The 14,106-nt window shown below is 50.0% G+C and overlaps 1 protein-coding gene across 3 annotated transcripts in view; it reads left to right on the forward strand.

Moving 5' to 3' along the window:
- Nucleotides 1-14,106, forward strand: part of LBR (lamin B receptor) — an 82,683-nt gene that overhangs the window by 49,680 nt on the left and 18,897 nt on the right. For all 3 annotated transcript variants that reach the window (XM_044288857.1, XM_044288859.1, XM_044288858.1), the window contains exons 3-4: nt 6,577-6,780; nt 7,458-7,559. In XM_044288857.1, coding sequence (XP_044144792.1) covers nt 6,577-6,780; nt 7,458-7,559 — 306 coding nt within the window. The remainder of the gene's footprint in view (nt 1-6,576; nt 6,781-7,457; nt 7,560-14,106) is intronic.

Raw genomic sequence — 14,106 nt, forward strand, 5'->3', positions numbered from 1 at the left:
AGTAGATGAAAGTTCCTCTAACTAGCCAGGTCACATTTATGTAAAATGTCTTTTCTCGCTGGTATCATTGGGGGACACAGGACCGTGGGTATAGCTTGCTGCTGCCACTAGGAGGCGACACTAGGCTGAAAAGTGATAACTCCTCCCCTGCAGGCTATACCCCCTCCAGCCTGGAGAGAGCATATCAGTTTTTAGCTTAGTGTCGTAGGAGGCAGACCTCCCTGCTTAGCAGGGTGGCCTTTTTTGATTTTCTTAATTTTGTTATTTTTTACAGATTCATGGATGGGGCACAGGCACGCTTGCGTCCCTGTCTCCCTGGGAGGCTGGCCGGTGTTGCTTGTTCCACCGCCTTGCCTCCCCCAAGAAGACAAAGTGGACCAGGGCAGCCTCGCTCCCCTGCTTCCCGCCAGCAAGAGGGACACCTGATCTCCAGCTCTTCTCTGCCCGGACCCCTGATGCCTGGTGCCAGCGGTCGTGGGGTGTCCCTGCTGGTACAAGACTATGGGTGAAGAACACAGATGAAGGCAGGTGAGTATACTGTCCCTCTCTGTCCCCCTCACACCATGGCCCCCTCTTATGGAGGCTGCGAGTCCTCCAAGGCCTCTTTCACACGGGCGTCATGTTTTTTGCCCGGATAAGAGCCGGGTGCGTTGCGGGAAAATGCGCAATTTTTCCGCGCGAGTACAAAACATTGTCATGCGTTTTGCACTCGCGTGAGAAAAATCGCGCATGTTTGGTACCCAAACTTCTTCACAGAAGTTCGGGCTTGGGATTGATGCTCTGAAGATTGTATTATTTTCCCTTATAACATGGTTATAAGGGAAAATAATAGCATTCTGACTACAGAATGCATAGTATAATAGTGCTGGAAGGGTTAAAAAAATAAAAAAGTTAACTCACCTTATCCTCTTGTTCGCGTAGTTCGTTCCCGGTCTGTAGTTTGCTAGCTGTGGGCTTGGGCTAAAGGACCTTTGATTACGTCAGATCACATGCTCCAATCACATGGTCCATCACCGTGGTGATGGACCAAGCCCACAGCTAGCAAACTACAGACCGGGAACGAACTACGCGAACAAGAGGATAAGGTGAGTTAACTTTTTTATTTTTTTTAACCCTTCCAGCACTATTATACTATGCATTCTGTAGTCAGAATGCTATTATTTTCCCTGTGAACAGCCCCATAGAAATGAATGGGTCAGGATTCAGTGCGGGTGCAATGCGTTCAACTCGCGCATCGCACCCGCGCGGAATACTCGCTCGTGTGAAAGGGGCCCAACAGTTGCCGCATATTCCCTCAGTAATTGGGGAATGAAGGGGTTAATCCCGAACCGGCGGCGGCATTATTTTCCTCCCACCCCCCTCCGATCTGACATATCGGGCAGGGGACATTTAGAAACTAGCCCCTGCACTCTCAATGCCCCTTCCTCAGACCGTCCGGGTGGGCTCCCCGGTCGGCCAGGCACCGCGCCTCTAGCAGGTATGATCTTGGACGCCTGCTAGTGCCGATCAGGGTACCTCCGTTTCCCGACGGCGGAGCACAGAAAAATCTAGGCCCCGGCTTCATTCGGGCCTTCCGATTCTTCCCGGCCGCGCTGTTTTGTTTTTTCCGACCCGCGGGTAGGTTCCATGGCCTCATTCATTGCACCGCCAGGTACCGCTGTGCTCGGCTGGTGGTGGGTCCCATGTGAAACTTTAGTTCCCGGCTTTGCGGCCTTCTAGGCCGCTACATCACCTCTGGTACGGAGGGCGGGTCCATATTCTGGCGTGAATTTTCCCCGGGAGCCAGCTGGCTCCTCTCTGGCTTTGGTCATTAACCCTTCCTAATCCGGTAACCAGATTACCCCTACCCTAGGTCTCTGTCTGCAGGCACGATATGCCTTAATATGGCAGGATACAGCCTTTCTTCCTCCTTGTCCATTTAAGGTTAGGTCCTCACATATATGTATGTATGTTCTTTTTAAATAAAAAAATAAATAAAAAAAAGTGCGGCCATACAGGTCCTGCCCTTCTCACGGACCGAGCTCTATGCCCAGGGCCTGTTCCCAATCCCGGACAGTGGAGAATTTCAGTTCCTAACCCTTAATATGGCAGGATACATCCTTTCTTCCTCCTTGTCCATTTAAGGTTAGGTCTATATATATATATATATATATATATATATATATATATATATATATATATATATATATATATATATATATATATATATATATATATATATATATATATATATATATTTTTGTTCTTTTTAAATAAAAAAATAATAATAATATTTTTAATTCTTAAAAAAAAAAAAAAGTGCGGCCATACAGGTCCTGCCCTTCTCACGGACAGAGCTCTATGCCTAGGGCCTGTTCCCAATCCCGGACAGTGGAGAATTTTTCAGTTCCTAACCCACCCTCCGGGGCCGTTGCTAATGCTCCAACTGTGCAAATCCAGTGGAGTTCATCTGACCTTACGGGCATACCTTGGTTGATATGGCTTCACTTGGACAAGGCCAGTGGAGTACATATGAAAGGTCCCCAATCGCCCTTCGGGCCGTTTGGTTGATAATGATCCACTTGCGAAAATTCAGTGGAGTATATCTAACGGTTCCCAATCCGCCCTCTGAGGCCGTTTGGTTGATATGGCCCCAACTGTGCAATTCCAGTGGAGTACATCTGACGGATTCCCATTCCGCCCTCTGGGCCGTTTGGTTGATACTGCTCCAACTGCGTAAATCCAGTGGGGTACATCTGGAGGATCCCAATCCGCCCTCTGAGGCCGGTTGGTTGATTATGTTCCAACTGCGCAAATCCAGTGGACTACATCTGAGGGACTCCCATTCCGCCCTCTGGGCTGTTGGGTTGTTAATGCTCCAAACTGCGTAAATCCAGTGGAGTACATCCGAAGAGTCCCCAATCCGCTCTCTGGGCCGTTTGGTTGATAATGCGCCAACTGCAAAGCCCAGTGGGTTACATTCGGAGGATCCCAATCCGCCCTCTGAGGCCGGTTGGTTAATAATACTACAACTGTGCAAATCCAGTTGAGGACAACTGACACTTCCCATCCACCCTCCGGGGGCGTCTGTTTGAGTTTTTTCCTCCGGCGCAACTCAGCGGAGGACCGCTGGAAGTTCCCAATCCACCCTCCTGGGTCGTTTGGTTAATAGAGCACCGTCTGCGCAATCGGTGAGCAGACCTTTAGTTCCATTCCACCTCTGGGGTAGTTTGATTCTTATATCAACACCGCCACAGCCTGCAACAGCCATGGGCTAAAGGCTGAGGGGTGGAACTGCGCACGAGCGGGCCGAAGCAGGACAGTTATTCGGACTCTGACAGGAATCCGGATTATTTTTCCTAGATTACGTCCGTGCTCACCGGTTCTGGTGGATGCATTCTCCCTTTCCTTAGGCACTATTTACACTTCTACTAGATAGGCCTCATGCACACGGACGTTTTTTTTCACGGTCCGCAAAACGGGGTTCCGTTGGTCCGTGATCCGTGACCGTTTTTCCGTCCGTGGGTCTTCCTTGATTTTTGGAGGATCCACGGACATGAAAAAAAAGTCATTTTGGTGTCCGCCTGGCCGTGCGGAGCCAAACGGATCCGTCCTGAATTACAATGCAAGTCAATGGGGACGGATCCGTTTGATGTTGACACAATATGGTGCCATTTCAAACGGATCCGTCCCCATTGACTTTCAATGTAAAGTCTGGAGTTCTGTTATACCATCGGATTGGAGTTTTCTCCAATCCGATGGTATATTTTAACTTGTAGCGTCCCCATCACCATGGGAACGCCTCTATGTTAGAATATACTGTCGGATATGAGCTACATCGTGAAACTCATTTCCGACAGTATATTCTAACACAGAGGCGTTCCCATGGTGATGGAGACGCTTCAGGTTAGAATATACAAAAAAACTGTGTACATGACTGCCCCCTGCTGCCTAGACCTTGTCTAGGTGAGTGCGTTATGCTGACAATCGGCAGTGGCTACTACAACGGCTTCTCCTTCGCAGGGTAGTCTTCACGCTAGGGCTAGATGCTCCTTATCGCTGTAGCGGGACAGCCCCCCTCAGGTAGGGGTTCTACCCTGGTACTAATTCGGCAGTTGCTCCTGTTCAGCGCCCTTGTCAGGTGGAGGGTTTAAGGTTAGCTCTACTACCTGGGCCAGCTTGATACCAGAACTTCTACTGGATGTCCTCAGGCCTTCTCCTCATGTCCACGCTTGCGGAGCATGCAGTGACCCCTACCGCACGAGGGGTGTTTGAGTCGCCATTACATGCTAAGGCTCCTACTGCATAGTTCTTTCGTCAGGCAACGGATTCCTCTAACACGAGAATCAGTGACCTCTACGGTGTGGCCTACTCCTCGGCTGGAGTATGGCGTGAGCATTACTCTTGGGGCTTCCCTTGTAGGGCCTCCCCTTCAGGCGGAGTATCGCATCACCACTAGACACTGTTGAGCTCCAGTCTCACAGGGGAATGGGCTTTAGCTCTGGCCTCTTTCTGGTTTACTACCAGTAAGGGTCCGTGGCTCTGACAACTGTTGTCCTCCTGCCACATTTAATCCATTCCATATGTTTGAGAAGGCTCTTGATGTGAGCCGTAACGCGTCAGAGTATTGTATGTGACCAATGGAGACATCATCTTTTGTTGAGGACTACAGTGAGTGCCGGTCTTTCTTCATTCTTATTATTAACTGTTGTCCTTCTGTCGTCGGCTCGGGTGTGGCGATGGTTGATCAGCACCTACCTTTTGAGTGCGTTCTACTGGGTAGATCAGTCCCTACGGCACTCGTCAACACTGAAGTGCCGTTCTGAGCGGGACCTGGATTCTAGTAGTCATGACGTCACGCCATTGGTGCGACCTCTCTTCAGATGTCAGTGATATCTACGTCACCTCAAGCTAATGGTGGTTGTTCTTTCACTGCTCATTCCGGGGGTGGACTGAGAGCCTTCCCAAGACGAGCGGAGCGTAGTCGAGCTCCACCCGGCAAGAGTATTTCTCTCATCTTTGTTCCACTCATCTGCCCTTCCAGGCAGCGTTGCCGCGTTGTTGAAGTATAGTCACTGACGGGGCTTCCCATCACTAGCGGTGCTCACATTGGCTTTACTTTACCTTTCCCGTGTGGTATTGATACTTTGGCCTGCAGTGGGGCACTCCTGGCTCAGGCGTTTGTTTCTTAGGGATTCTCAGGCAGCTTCTCTCACTAGAAATCTCACCACCTGCCTCTATGGCTATAAGGGCGTTGGTCTACCGATATTCCGCTCCCTAGGGGGCGTTCTCTGGACCAGAGGTGAATCCTACGGACTTGGCCTTTTAGTTCTACTTCCACAGCTGCGGCCAGGAGCCGGCTGTTGGGTGGCATTATTATTTTTCATTTTTATTTTTTCTCTGGCGTTAATACGCCTTTCTTGTACGTATTTTTTTCTTTAAGTATGAACATGGGGAAGTGTTCCGTCCAGGATCCTCTTTTTTCGCGGAAGGTGGTCGCCTTTCCACACCTCACAGACATGGGTTTCTCTTCTTCTCCCTCGTAGTACACGGACCGAGCTCTCCATCAGCCATGTGATTTGGCCTGTGAGCGTGCTTGTCCTTGTCTAGCGCTTACAGCCCTACGGACTTCTACCAATTCTTATCCTGGGGTCCTTGTCAAGGCTGACGGCCTCCAAAGGGTGTTTTCCAGATAGTTCCATTTAACAGTTGCTCGGGCAGTCTGCCCTCGGGTAGGCAACGCCCGACTGAGTCTTGGCCCACCCGACCAGCGGTCAGCGTTTCTCGGGTCAATCTCCTTCATGAGGTAGCTTCCAGTGTGGAAGGCAGTAGCTTGGTCTTCCGGACACACATTCATCAAGTCTTACCGGGTGCTTTCCTAGGCTCCGGCGGATATTGTTGCAGGCGGCAGTGAGTTGCGCGTCCTTGGAGCGTTTTTTCTCCAGGGGGCATGTGATTTTTTTTCCCTCCCCGTGGACTGCTTTAGGACGTCCCACGGTCCTGTGTCCCCCAATGATACCAGCGAGAAAACGAGATTTTTGTGAAACTCACCTGTAAAATCTTTCTCGCGTGGTTCATTGGGGGACACAGCTCCCACCCAGTAATTTCTGTTTGCTCTGGTTGTTGGCGGTTGTGGAGCCAGTATGGCCCCAGTTCTGGTTTGATCCGACTGGCGGTGGTCAGTTGTTGGTTGTTTACTGTGTGGTTATTTTCTCCTACTCCTATGGCTTGGGCACAAACTGATATGCTCTCTCCAGGCTGGAGGGGGTATAGCCTGCAGGGGAGGAGTTATCACTTTTCAGCCTAGTGTCGCCTCCTAGTGGCAGCAGCAAGCTATACCCACGGTCCTGTGTCCCCCAATGAACCACGCGAGAAAGAGATTTTACAGGTGAGTTTCACAAAAAATCTTGTTTTTCACAAGTGGTGCAATATTATTAGGAACCTTTTGGTAGCGAAAGGATAAATGTGCGCTCTAAAGATTCATTTATACATTTGTTCTTAATGGTCTCCATTAAATATGTTCTATTTAACAATTATTTTGCTTATGTTGGCTTTTTCTTCCCCTCGATAATTGATTACTTTCTGTTCTTATGACAGTCCTTGCATGTGTTCCGACCCAAGAGAGGTTCTGCCTCTCCTTCAAGAAGGAGAAGTAGAAGCAGAACAAGGTCTCGCTCACCTGCTCGCACACCATCTCATCGACGCTCTCCGGGACGTACTCCAAAGACAGACCCAAAGTCATCACCGGTTATCCGAGATAGTCGAAAGGGGGATATTTTAAAAGTTCACCTAACTCCACTGGTAAAGCCCTTGTTTTATTTTTCTACCAAATTGTCTTACTACTTTGCATTACATTTTCCACGTGTGCTCAAATCGATTCTCATTAGGCCGAATGCACCTGGCCGTGTTCCGCGGCCGAGAGCGGTCCGTGGTATGCCGGGCTGGATTCCTGTTCAGAGCAGAAGTGCAAAGGCATCATTGGTTGCTATGACGCCGTGCGCTTCATGCCGCCGCTGCACTACAGTAATACACTCGTATTACACTCAAATATTCAGTTCACTCTCCCGGACTGACTTAATTATGGGCTTTAGTCAGAGCTGATTGTTCATTTTTGTTGACATTCCAAATCTGCTGTGAAATCTGTAGGGAAAGAGCCTTAGGCTGCGTTCACGTTTCAGAGATCCGGCATAATTGCCAGCTGTCGACCGGCCAAAAAGAAAACTAGTGCATCCAACTGCTTTTTTGTCTGGCAGAAGCCCGTCATTTATGCTGGAAATCGGCAAGACATTCATTGCAGTCAATGGGGGTCTGGCCAGCTTCCATGTGCCAGAACAACCTGCCGGATCTCCAAACTGAGATGTGAACTCAGCATTACTGAGAAGCTGTGAAACCCAAAATATGCTATATTATTTCCCCATTGTATAGGTTAATTACCTAGCTTCTTAACTTGTACGTTTTTTTTTGTTTTTTTTTTTAAGAAACCTAAAGATTTTATTGTCGAGACAAGAAATGGCAAAGAGGCCATTACAAGACATGCCAAGCCCTACAAAGAGTCTCCAGTCATTCAGGCAGAGGAGGAGGTAAGATTGTATAGTTTAGTGAGTGGAAATGTATGTTCCTAGTGCTGTGCTAAATTTAGAAACTTTAAGGGCTCTTTCGCACGAGCGGATGCCGTGCGGGTAATCCGCTGTGTGAAAGACAGCCAAGCCTCGCTCCGGACAGCAGAGACACGGAGCATTAACATGATTGATAATGCTCCGTGCCTCTCTGACCTTTTTACTAAAAAATTACAGTGAGATAAAGTTGTCACCGTGTTTTTGTAGTAAAAATATCACAGAGAGGCACAGGGCATTATCAATCATGTTAATGCTCTGTGTCTCTGCTGTCCGGAGCGGGGCTTTGCTTTCTTTCACGCAGCGGATTACCCGCACGGCATCTGCTCGTGTGAGGCTTGAATCACACATGCTGTTTTTGGTATGTATTTTTGAGCCAAAGCTAGGAGGAGATTCAAAAGGAATGGGAAATATAAAAAAATGTTCCGAATGTTCCTTCCTGCTGAATCCACTTCGGGCTTTGGTGAACGAAGAAGGACCCAGAGTGAGAATAAGCTCAGGGAAGGAAATCATTCCAATACGTATATACAGTTACCAATGAGGCGACCAGCCTTACTGGCAAATCAGCCCTCCTCTAATGAGCTAGTAAAACATATACTTAAGTTTTAACTTGTGAAAATAAATGTATGGGTCAGAAAAGAACTCATTAACCCTTTCAAGACCCTGCTTTTTATTTAGCATTTTTAGTTTTTGACTTCTTGCCTTTCCGGAGCCATTATATTTCATTAGTCTTAGGGGACTTGAACGTGTTATCTTTTTTATATTGCTAGTCGTGCAGCCAATGGCAGATGGGGACGAGCCTCCCTAGCGTCACCCGCAATGCCAGGGAGGCTCGTCCCTGCCATTGGCTGCATGGCTCATCACAGGATACTTTAAAAAACGTAGTGTAATTGTGGAGAATGTAGATGCTCTACTCAGATGTTTTCATCGGTGTGCAGAGAGAAGCAGTGGCGGTGCGGGGACCAGGATCGCCTCGGGGTAAGTATATTACCTGTGAGGGGCCTGGCACATGTGTGTGGGGGGGGGTTGTCCAGAATCACAGCATTATCACAAAATCAGCAGGCAATATCTCAGTTAGAAATCAAGACTGGGATAAATGCAGTAAAATCTGGATTTACTTTCACTTTTAGCTGGGTTTACTGTCATCCTGATTTCTAACGCTACTTTCACACTTGCGTTTTGGTTTTCCCTCTAGTGCTCTCGGAAGCGGTCCAAAACTGATCAGTTTTGCCCTTATGCATTCTGAATGGAAAAGGATCCGCTCAGAATGCATCAGTTCAGTCTCCATTCCGCTCTGGAGGTGGACACCAAAACTCTGCCTGCAGCATTTTGCTGTCAGCTTGACAAAACTGAGCCAAATGGATCCGTCCTGGCACACAATGTAAGTCAATGCGGACGGATCTGTTTTCTCTGGCACAATAGAAAACAGATCAGTCTCCTATTGACTTTCAATGGAGTTTATGACTGATCCGTCTTAGCTATGTTACAGATGATACAATCCGTTCATGACGGATGCATGTGGTTGTATTTTAACGGAACCTTTTTTGCAGATCCATAACGGATCTGACCAAAACACGAGTGTGAAAGTAGCCTAACAGCGATATCTTCGGTTGTAATGGGGATAATTCTGTGTGCTTGGAATGCCAGCTTTCAGGAAAGACAAAGCCCATTTCTCGTACTTTTTTTCCATTGGGGGACACAGACCATGGGTATAGCTTAGAGGTATTAGTAGGAGGGACACTATGCAAATACAAAAGAGCTCCTCCTCCTCGGGCTATACCCCCTGACTCCACCAGGAGAAGCTCAGTCTTTGCTTAGTGTCTGGTGAAGGAGGTTGACACTCTCTGATTCTACTCCTTTTTGTTATTTTTATTCTAGATGGGGACTCAGGTCGGCATGGCGCCTTCCTGGTCCCCCGTGGAGTGCCCGCCGCCGTCTTTGGAACATTGCCTGGCTGCCTCCATTTCCCCCCAAGAAGATAAGTGGATCCGGGCTCGACCTGTTAGCTCCGGCATCCTACCAGCTCCTGGGTCACCTGCTGCTGCCGCCCTCCATCCAGAGCACTGCACTCCTGGAGTCAGACGTCTGAAGAGGTGAACCCTGCTGGTCCTGAACAGAGGGAGAAGACTGCAGGAGCAGATAAGTATACTGCAATCGCTCTCTGCTCCCCCCCTCCCTCCCTCCCTGTCTTATGTCTATGGGCCGCCTGGGTGAACTGAAGGGGTTATCTCTGTCCGGGGGTTCTAGGGCATGGAGACACTATTCTGGCTACTCTCCCTGCTGGGACTTTCGGCTCTCTGAGGTTTTTTATCTTTTATTCATGAGGCATGACTTTTCCCTGCTGGCGCTGCTTCTATAACTTGCAGCAGCACCCACCAACCACTCGCCCCATCAGAGACCTCGGACAGAACGAGGATTGGGCTGCAACTGCAGGCGTGTGTGGTGCCTTGTTAACCCCCGCTTCGCTGTGTTCGGCACTGGGGGACATGTTTTCAGAAAGCACAAGGAGTGGAGCGCGCAATGTTTCCCGCGCTTCTATCGGCCGGGGGGCGGAGCCTGACGCGGCCGGAGGGCGGAGCCTGACGCTTTGCTCCTGCATCTTCCTCCGTCTGCTACAAAGGTTCCCACGCTCCTGACTGCTCCCCTGCTGAACAGCAACACAGAGTAATGGCATCTTAACCCTATTCAATCTGCTTCTCTCTGGACAGCTGTCTAGCTGTGTATGTGTGTGTATAAATGCCTTGCTTCTCATGTGAACGATCTCTAGTTCGATTCCCAGAAGACACCGTTAAGGTTTCTTTTCTCTAACTACAACTGTAGATTTCTTGCATAGTTATCATGCCTAAGCCTAGTCACCTTCTCAGGCTCCAATGGGTCCTGTTAGACCACTGGTTTTTGTGCCTCCTGCCCTGGCCCTGGACAGGATCTCCTTCCTGCCCAACCCAGCTCCTAAGGCAAGCTGGTAGCTCAATGATAAGGCTGTTGCCCCAGTCCAGACTTTCTGAGTTCAAACCACTTTAAGCCTTTTTTTTTTTAAAAAGGGGGAAAAATGTTTATTTCTGTCCCGGCGGTACACGCTTGGGCATCTGCCAGGTCTTGCGCGGCTGCTGATTTGTCCTGAGTCGCCAAGGCAGCCATGTCCTTTTTGGACCGTATGGCAGTTGCCAATCCAGTGGCCCCTACCACTCCGTCTCCCCGCAGTGGTTCCCGCTGAGGTCGCCTGACTAATAAGAGGCAGCGTGAGCGGTAGCATCCATCCTTGGATGACTCCGTTTTTCCTCCTCGTCTAGAGATGTGTTCAGACGACTCTCTCCCCCTAAGGAGCGCAGGTCTGAAGGGGGATTGTCCGGCTCGGACGAGGTCATGGAGCGGGTCCCTCCGCCTAAGCTCCCCACGTTTGGCGGACTTAGTAGCGGCTGTCCGTGACACCTGTAATCTCCAAGGGGATTCTCCTCTACGCGGGAGTTCCCCCCTTTTTGTTTTCCGTCCAAGAAGCCATAGGTTGCCGCGTTTTTTCCTATCCATGAGGAATTTCCGCGGTCATACCCAGAACCTGGGACAGGATCATCCTTTTACGACTGAGCAGTGGGGAGGGCTGGTCTTCTCCCCTAGGGTGGATCCCCCAGTGTCCAGGATCACTGCCTTCCCTGTCCTTACCGGCTCCTCTCTGCAGGACGTTCTGGACGGGCGCCTAGATTCTCTCTCAAGAGCCATTTATCTCTGGCGGGCACGTTAGGCCAGTGTTCTCCCCAGGTGTGGTTGCAGCGCCACCACCTGAACCTGGCGGAACATGATGCGTCTACTGACACACCAGATTTGGTTCTCCAGGTGTCTCAGTCTTCCAAATTCCTTTGCGAGGCTTCCATGGACATTGATTCCCTCGTTACCCGCATTGTAGCCCTCTCGTCATTCTGCACAGAGAGGTCGGGTTGATAGTGTGGGACGCTGATGCTTCTCAAAGTGTCCCCTTACTAGCCTCCCCTTTGAGGGTTCCAGGTTTTTTAGGGCTCAGCTGGACGAGTTCTTCTCTACCGCTATCTGGGGGCAAGAACTCTAACATTCCACACCTACGTCCTAACGTCCCTTTCGAACCGGGTCCTCCGGTTCCAGTACCAGTCCTTTCGCTGCCCTGTCGCTGGGGGGGGGCTACAGGACTCCCGCAGGAACCCCCCCTCCTTCAAGCCCCAGCCGTTATGGTGTCCAAGGGCGCAGTCGGCCTCCCTGCTACTTCCACAGGTTTGGAGGGCTCATGTTCAGGACGCCTGGGCTCTAAGAATTGTAACGTCGGGTTACAAGGTAGAGTTTACATCCAGCGTTCCGGGGGATCCGTTCCGTGCCTCGGAATCTCTGGATGACAGTTTCTTCTCTTCTGGACCAGGGGGATTATTACCCCGGTTTCTCCAGAGGAACAGGGCACGGGTTTCTTTTCAGACCTGTTAATCGTTCCAAGGAAGGAGGGGGTCGGTGCGTCCGACCCTGGATCCGGAGCTGCTCAAAATTTTTTCCTCCGGATAAGGAGGTTTAGATTGGTATCCCTCCGCTCCGTTATTGTTTCTCTTCTTCAGGGTAATTCCTCGCGTCCGTAGACTTCCGGGATGCCTGTCCGCATGGCCCGATCGCAGAATCTCACGATTCCTGCGCTTGCTATGGGTGGCCGACTCTATGTGTTTTTGTCGCCCTCCCTTTCCGGTTAGCGTCTGCCCCTAGGGTCTTTACCATGATCCTAGCGCCTTTCATGGCTCTTCTTCGCACCAAGGACATTTCTTGGCGGCCTTACCTGGAACAGCGTCCGGATCACTGTTCAAATGTAACAGCTCGGATGGTTGATCGACTTCCACGATCCTTCTCCTCCCGTCCCTGAAGCTCTCCTTCTGGAGATATTTTTGGATGCCTTGACCGAGAGATTTTTTTCTTTCAGACTACTAGGTCTTCTGGATCCAAATTGCGGTGTCGCACCTTCTGCGCTCCCCGTGTCTCTCCTTTCAGGAGTACCTGCGGGTCCTGGGTTTTGTGGTGGCCTCTTCCGAGGCCGTACCATATGCCCAGTTTTTTTCTCACACTCTGTCGCTGCGACAGGAGATCTTTCCCTCTGGGACGAGACCTCTCGTGGTATGTACGCTTACATCTGCAGGTGACGCGTTCTGTTTTATATTTTCTACAGGTTCAGGAAGCTTTTTTTGTGGTGTGGGCTCCCTATGAACCTGAAGGCGGGTAGATCGTTACTCCCGTTCTTTTCCTGGAACACTGATGCCTGCCTCTGGCTGGGGCGGCGTTCTCCGGTCCCACTCGATCCTGGGGGTTTGGTCGACAACGGAATCGTTTCCCTATCAACATCCTTGAGCTGAGAGTGACTTACTTCAGCCATCAAGGTGGGACCGCAGCCGGACAGTGATGCGGGAGGTTAAAAAATAAAATGTGAATGTGTGTGTGTGTGTATATATATGTATGTATATATATATATATATATATATATATATATATATATATATATATATATATATATATATATATATATATAATTAATTATTCTGCTGTGGGCGGAGTCACACGTTCCGGTGTGGTCAGCGGTATTCCTTCCGGGAATAGGCATCTGGGCTGCGGACTTTCTAAGTCGAAACAATGTGGATCTGATGTCGTCATAGGTTCAACAACAAGCTCCCAGGTCTCCGGCTCGCCCCCGAGGTCCGAAGGCATATGGGGTGGACGCGCTGGTGTCTCCATGGCTTCTTCCCGACAGGGAGGTTCTACTGTCTCGGGGTCCTCTCTTCCTCCGGAATCTACGGTCTCTTCGTTTAACGGCGTGGCTGTTGAAACCGTCATCCTGAAGATGAGGGGATTCTCGGATTCGGTGGTTAGAATCATGATCAGGGGAAGCCGGCTTCCTCACAGATTACTATCGCACCTAGTAGGCCTTCATGACTTTTTGTGAGAACTCGGGGTTCCCTCCCCTTCACTTTTCCATCCCGATGGTGCTGTCTTTTCTTCAGTCTGGACTTGAGATGGGACTGTCGCTGAGTTCCCTGAATGGTCAGGTTTCGGCGCTGCCTTCCTTTTTCAAGGGTCCCTTGCTCTTATGGGTCCTGTGAAGGTTTTTCTTCAGAGGGTGGCACATTTGGTTCCCGTATGTTCCCCTTTTGCCTCCTTGAGATCTCTACTTGGTCCTGCGTGCTCTGCAGACGGCCCCCTTCGAACCTCTGGAGAGGTCTCCCTGACCTTTCTCACCTGGAGAGTGGTTTTCCTTGGCCACATCTCCCATTAGACGGGTGTCGGAGCTCGCCGCTCTTTCCCGCCAGGAGCCCCTTTCTGGTTTTTCTCCAGGATACTGGTTGTGTTCCGTCCGGTTCCCTCCTTTTTGCCCAAGGTGGTCTCTTCTTCCACCTTTAGCAAGGATCTTGTCCTGCCCTCCTTTTACCCTTCTCTGGCAAACTCCAAGGAACGCGCTCTACACTCCCTGGCTGACGTCCGGGCCTTGGAAGTGTATCTAACGGCTACCGCTTACGTTCGCAGTTCTGAT

The sequence above is a fragment of the Bufo gargarizans genome, chromosome 4 (assembly GCF_014858855.1).
Source record: "Bufo gargarizans isolate SCDJY-AF-19 chromosome 4, ASM1485885v1, whole genome shotgun sequence".
Taxonomy (NCBI): Eukaryota; Metazoa; Chordata; class Amphibia; order Anura; family Bufonidae; genus Bufo; species Bufo gargarizans.